The sequence below is a fragment of the Sinocyclocheilus anshuiensis genome, unplaced genomic scaffold, assembly GCF_001515605.1.
Source record: "Sinocyclocheilus anshuiensis isolate Anshui unplaced genomic scaffold, SAMN03320099.WGS_v1.1 scaffold38, whole genome shotgun sequence".
In the NCBI taxonomy this organism is placed as follows: domain Eukaryota; kingdom Metazoa; phylum Chordata; class Actinopteri; order Cypriniformes; family Cyprinidae; genus Sinocyclocheilus; species Sinocyclocheilus anshuiensis.
The window spans coordinates 647861-655079 of NW_015544213.1; the positions used below are offsets into that span (position 1 = coordinate 647861).

The window sequence follows — 7219 nt, forward strand, 5'->3', positions numbered from 1 at the left end:
TTTAATACACGAGTTTCACAATTTGAGTTGAATTACTGAAATAAATGAACTTTTCCACGACATTCTAATTTATTGAGATGCACCTGTATATATATATATATATATATATATATATATACACTTTATGGTTATGGTTACTTTTTTGCATTTTATTCTATAACTATGTTGTTTTAATACTGTAATATTGATTATTCTTTGACTAAAAAAATTATAAACTAATGTATATATAGATATCAAAATGGACTGCTCTAAAGAATGATATCATTGCTGCAGGACACATGGGCAGAGTGGGAGAAACAGATTGGCACTGATTCAAAGTTTTACTATTTGGACAAATTTTCTTAGAAGTGAGCATGCTGTTTTTATGCTTCATTCTCAAGATGAACCATCTGTCGTGATTTGGAGTTATGAACAAATGCTCTTTCAGAGTAATTCACGGTTGTCTACAATGGCTGTGATATTTTTGTAATTATTTAAGTGAGTATACATTAGAAATACACAAATTTGTTTTTAATGCAAATGTTTGCTATTTATTACTTTTTCTGCTGACATTGGCATCCTTTATCACTTAATACGGCCCCAATATAGGAAGCCCCTCTGGGCCACAGGTTTTCTTTGCCACACACTGATACCGTTATTGAGCTATTTGTTGTGTGAAATTATATTTACAGACATTCAGAGTTGGCTGAGCAAATTGTAATTTGATTAAGCAAGAGCCATTAACTGCATAAAACTGGAAACGGGCTCGGCTGTATTTTCCAGGAGGATTTCTTCTACTTCCTCTGCATGAGGCATTTAAAAGTCAAAGTGTCAGTGGAGTGGAAAATTGCCCCTGAGACAAGCGTTGTCTAATTAATCTAACCAGGGCTGTACTGGAGTCTGACGTATACAGTTGTGTATATAATCGTTACAGTAGAGAACAGCCTGTGTGGCAATTTCTGTTAATACAGTACACTGTGGTGTCCCATTACTTTTTTTAGAGGCATGAATGTGATGGGTTTTTTTTGGAGTGAGAACTATTAGATATGTTTGATAAACTGTTACCTAACAGAATGTTAACATACCCTGAGAGCTTAAATGCATCAAATGTCTTAAATGGATTTTTTAAACCATTAAAATAGATTTTAACTTGTCCCACCTCAGAGGTCCTGACCTTCTCGACTGTATCCAACAACAAAAATATATCATTATCATTTTGCCATAATATTTAATTTCTGTGTTTTAAACTATTCATTTTAAAGAGTCAGGCTCTAATTTGTACCCCTTTGTGATTTGGGTATTGTGTGTTGTGCTGTATATTAAAAGTTAGATGCATGCATGTGAGTATGCATCTAAAGAGTGTCTCTGTTTTAATGGATGCCATATCATAGAAAACATATTCAGTTTTCAGTAGCATCAGGGTCCTTGCTAGTCATTTTGCATGCAGACAGTTTGGCCGATCATAACAGATGTCATTTTGAAAATCCTTAACAGTAACAAAACAGCCTGTTTAATTTTAAAAGTCAGAGAGAGAGTGGAAAATGGTCATGTGGAACTAAACTACAAACATGGGCCCTCTCTGGAAAAAAAACATTTGTATTTATTTATTTAATACTGGTATTTTTGTTACGTTCAGTGTTTTATTCAAAGGCATACATTTTCTCAGTGCTCTGAGATGTATTTCTGCAAGGAAAGTTTCCCCGCCTCATTTCAAAACCAATTTATTTCTAGTACATCGCCAGAAACATTGTATTTTTTGCCATTTTTTAAATAAGTAACTGAATACTTAAGAAAGTTGACGAAAGTTGTTCCCCAGTAACTTCAGACATGGACTCAAGGCCCATTAGCTCCTGACGTCCCACAAGAGATGAAACTCTAGTGCTAAAAATAATGCTGTAGGTCTGCTAAACTATTCATATATTTGAAGATGTAGTGGATAAGCAAGGCGAGCTGGAGGGATGTGCCATCAATGTGGGACCTCCATGTGTCTGAATTCAGATGTTTCAGGAAGAGCCCCAAACAATCCATGCTCTTGCATAACACGTGGCATTCTCAAGTAAGGTCAGTCTGCCATTTTTCGTGACCTTGCGTTCTCATGTGTTGCAGGAACACGAGCTTCTGAGTCGCATCTCAGATCTGCAGGAGGAGGTCAGTCGCAGGAAGAAGCACATTGCCGATCTGGACCACGAGATTCACACCCTGAACGAGAACATCAGCACTTTGACCAAGGAGCTGGAACTCAAGGGCAAAGAGGTTTTGAAGATCCGTAGCGAGGCCAATCAGCAGATCAGGTGAGTCTTGGATTGGAGACTGTGATGATTTCTTGGATTTAGACAGTGTAACAAAGTATTTTTAAAATACTATATGGTATATAAAAAAAAAAGTTTGCTTATTTACAGTGTGATTATTGTTAACTAAAACTGAAAGTAAAATTAAAACCATAAAAAAACATTTTCATTACTTCAAATATCAATAAATGTTAACTGAAATAAAATAAAATAAAAAATATTTTTATTTCAGCTAGCTGCCAATGCAGCATTTCTCATTTTAATTTAGTTTAACTACCAAAATAACAAAAACTAAAACTGAAATAAAAACGAATCTACTAAAAATGACAAAAGCACACAACAAAATGACTACAACTTTAACTAAATTAAAAATATAAAAATGAAAATATGAATAAAATATAATAAAAACTATAATAGTATCTCGATGATACTAAAATAACACTGCTTATATGCAGATCAATACATATTAAATGTCTGCACTAATCTTTCTTATTAGTGCTGGTTAGTCTGACTAGTGCTGGCTAGATTAAATCATAAACATGATCGATTAATATGTTTTACTTTTAATCATAGGGTGAACCAACTCCAGGGTAAGGCTAAAAGCAGCCAAATCTATTAACTACAAACATCATAAACCTGTCTTTTTCGGCAAGAACCAGACACGGGTGTCATGTAGGCTAATAAAATATGTTTAATGGGACTGAATTTGTATTTAATGTGATTACAATTTAATTCAAACATTAGAAATTGATAATTATATAACGTTTCCTTCCCACGGTTATTCAAACTGCGAATAAATGATGTACAGTAGTGACATTATCACTAACTTTGATATATGGCACTCTCAAAAAAACAAAACTATCGTTATAATCACTGAAGCTGTCTATATTGCGAAATGAATCCCTTACTTACATTGTGCGTACATCTGCGCTTTGTCGTGTATGATGAGAGGATTCGCGGAAATCAGTCATCGAACGTGCACGCATTCAACAAAGCTGATGAGTTTCAGCGATGACTCAAGTGATCGCCTCTGATTGGCCATGGCATTCCTAAGCTCAACAGAATCGTGTGTGATTGGTTATAATGCGCAACACTAAAAACGCCTAAAATGAAATACAGTGCAACATGAGCAAATCTTAATTTAATGCGCAGTCGACACTTTCTATTCATTTACACTTTGTTAGCAACAGACGTAATAGATTTAATTTGTCTGTGCAGGGGCATTTTTGTCTAATTTAGTGACATTTTTGCCCCAAGACCCTGTGGCCAAAATGCTCCGCTTATGCTTTTAATACTTGAGTGCATTTAAAATCAAGTACTTTGTACTTTTACTGGAGTAATATTTTATTTTGTACTTGATTTGTGTACTTCATCCACCACTGTATTTAGGAAACAGTGTAAACTCATTACAAAATGAGAAAATTTAATCTCACGTCTGCATGCATGAGGTTGCATGAGAACGTTTGCAATCCTTAAACAACCTCTAATGTGACATTATCTTCTGCTTTTATGTGACAGGAGTCATTGGTGATGATGAAAGAGATGGAAATTCAATTATTTTCAAGCAGAATGGGGTTGCAAGTGAAAAGAAAAAAGAACAAAAGAAAAGTGTTCTTGTCTAGAAAGTCCTATCAGGATTTGTCTGTCATTTTGCCCACAGTTCTCTTGTTGCTGTCTGGCTCTTTTGGACAGTGTTGTTTGTCTTTTGTAGTAGATTAAAGAAAAGAAAACAGACTTTTAAAAAGAGAAATGAATTGGATTAGAAAACCTGAACTCACGGCCATTATATCTTTTATTCAGCGGTTGATATTAATAATTCACCCTTGTATTAATAAGTAAAAAAGCTGTTTCATTATACATAGAGGCTGTTTTGAGATAATGTGATTGTTTAGTAACACACATCATAATGCAAGACGGGTGCTGATCTCATTTCACTTTCAATTATGTAACATTGACATATTTAGGTCCTGAGATAAAAGTGGCAAATACATTGCAGTGCCGTTCCCCAGGGGACGGGGAAATATCATTTCCCGAGAGGAGATCCTGCTTTATTGATCTTTATGTGAACCCATCACATTGTGTGGCTAAATTGTAGAGAATGTGTTTCGGATAGAAGTCATATCGCATAGAAATTGCAGTATGGAAAATGAACATAACTAAAAATCAATAGTATGTAGCTGGAAGTGTGTTGTCTTTTGTAAATGACACCACTCACGTAACACAATGATTTGTGAATGTTATTTACTCAGACTGATACATTTGTATCAGAGCAAATAAACAGACACTGAGCTGGATGAATGTTTCATGTAACAGAGGAATCAAAAGAAGTGCTCGCTGCACTAATAGATCACAACAGTGACCGCACACTTTTGTAGCAGCCTTGCTTACATTTTTCTTATTCATTTTCTCAATAGAGACTTCAAAAAAATTCTTTAATATAGTGCTCTGAGCCATGAATCAAAGTAACCAGCTCTGAGCTGAATGACAATATTACAACCTTTGAAAAAAATTAAATGTTTGAAAATAGGATAAAAGACAGTGTACTTAATTTGAGTGTTACACTGAAAAATATATTTTCTCAAACTAGTCCTCCAAACAAAATACATTTGCCTAGCTTTGTTTTCAGAGAACATATCTTAAATGTATTTTTCTTACCCCACTGACAAATAGCTTTTTTTTTTGTAAGCATAAATGTAACAGAGTTGAGTGAGATTTCTTTACTTAAAACAAGAAGAAAGAATGGGTATATGTATGGGTTAAGAAAAATAAACAGAATTTAAGATTTTTTTATTTTAATTTTTACATTTTTAAATACTTTTATTCAGCAATGACACATTAAATTGATCAAAAGTGAGTTATAATATTAAATGCAAATAAATGCTGTTGTTTGGAACTTTCTGTTTATCAAATCATACTGAAAAAATGTGTCATGCTTTCCACAAAAATATGTTTTTTAACATTTATTGATAATAATATTAATTAATATTGATTTTATTTTGAATTAATATTAATATTGATAATAATAAGAAATGTTTGAGCATCAGCATATTAGAATGATTTCTGAAGGATCATGTGACACTGAAGACTGGAAATTCAGCTGTGCATCACAGGAATAAGTTACATTTTATATTATATTGAAATTGGAAACAGTCATTTTAAATAGTAATATTTTAAAATATTACTGTTTTACTGCATTTTCAATCAAATAAATGCAGCCTTGGTGAGCAAGCAAAACTTCTTTTAAAAACATTAAAACAATCTTTTGAATGGTGGTGCAGATAAATAATAATAATATTTATTTGTAATTTTATTTATTTGCATGTATTCATCCAGTGAACCATTATGAATCTGAATCTAATCTGAAATGATTTTATGAATCAAAACTATTGATTATATTTCCCAGATTAGAAGTATAAAATACAATATATTTAATATACAAGGTAATATATGCAAATATTGTTGTATCATGTGCTGCCTGTATGTTTCATTTATTTCCATCTCAAAATCTATTTCTCTGTAGATAAAATGTCCTTCAGGCCTGCAGCTGCAGTGCTGTGGGGTTACAGTGAGTTTTGTAGAGTCACTGAGAGTGGTGTGTGTGTGTGTGTGTGTGTGTTTTTGTATTCACAGGGCTCATGAGCAGGACCTGTGTAAGAAACACGAGCGGGAGATGGCCGAGCTGAACGCTCTCCACCACAGAGAAACACAGAACATGCTGTTAGACTTCAACAAGGCCCAGGAACTGCTGAAGGACAAGATCTCCGCCCTGCAGATCCTGTGAGTTCATGCACCACAAAAGAGTCCGTATTAGAGGTCTGCAAGCCCGTCGGGTCCCATTCGGAGTCCATTCGGGCCGGGCTCAGGCCATTTTTTTTTTTTTACAGATTGGGCTCGGGTCGGACTCGGGCTCATTTAGCTTCTCTACTTTCATTGTGTCCATATACGCGCAGAGCACACATAGGCTACTGTATGAAATATTGTTATATTGATTATATTATAAATATTATACATCACCTAGGCAATACGCAACGCATATACGCACGTATTAGCATACAGGTGACAGTTGACCTTGCAGAGCATCAGGGAGAAGTAGGAGCGTGGGGAGTTACTAAAAGTTCCCAATACTTCGGGAAAAGCTGCATTTTGGAAGAGTTTTGATTTGATTACCATGGCAAACAGTGAGCCAATTGGTCATGTGCAGTGCAGAATCTGCAAACATATCCTTGCACATGACAGCAAAAAACGCATGCAATAGGCTAAAGCGTGCCACAAAGCCCCAGCAAAAGTAATTACCTTGAATGTGTCGGGGGAAATAGTAAGGAGATATTTGAATTATTTATTAATCAATTAGTGTTTTCTGAGTCCTTAGCGCAAAGATGAAGATGATGATCCTGACTCTCCATCTCCTCATTGGACGCGCCTTTAGAGAGAAATGCATCTTTACAGATTTTATAATGAAAGAGTTTTTGTTTTCGATTTTAAGTATTTCGTTTTAAAGTGGTAATTTAAAGCTTTCTATAGATATATTTAGCAAGTCTGTGAGGCAAGTATTCGCTGAGTTTCGGTTCATCATTGTGAAGCGTTCCTGGCCGAAATTGCAGAAAGCGCATCCTATGTATCCTTTATTTTATAAAAGCACAACGTTTTGTTGATATTGTGAGTGCACACAAATAAAAGTAGACCCTTTACAGTTCCGAGTGATGTATTACTCTTATCTTTATGAGCAAAAATGACGGCATTTTTTAAGTTGTTTCTAATGCAAGTGATCGCGCCGGCGCCTCCATGTCCTGTAAAGCGCGCTTTAGGTCTCCGCACAAACGATTAGATATGCGTCTAATAGCACACATTTATATAGGTTAAACATTTAAACTAACATTGTGATATGCTTGAACTGTTTTATATCTATAGATTTTATTTTAGGCAAGTCGTGATGATTTGAGAAGGCTAAATTG

General features: G+C 34.6%; 1 protein-coding gene across 2 annotated transcripts in view; it reads left to right on the plus strand.

Moving 5' to 3' along the window:
- Positions 1 to 7219, plus strand: part of LOC107697135 (protein FAM184A-like) — a 141793-nt gene that overhangs the window by 112553 nt on the left and 22021 nt on the right. For both annotated transcript variants that reach the window (XM_016497787.1, XM_016497786.1), the window contains exons 14-15: positions 2086 to 2270; positions 5898 to 6044. In XM_016497787.1, the coding sequence (XP_016353273.1) occupies positions 2086 to 2270; positions 5898 to 6044 (332 nt within the window). The remainder of the gene's footprint in view (positions 1 to 2085; positions 2271 to 5897; positions 6045 to 7219) is intronic.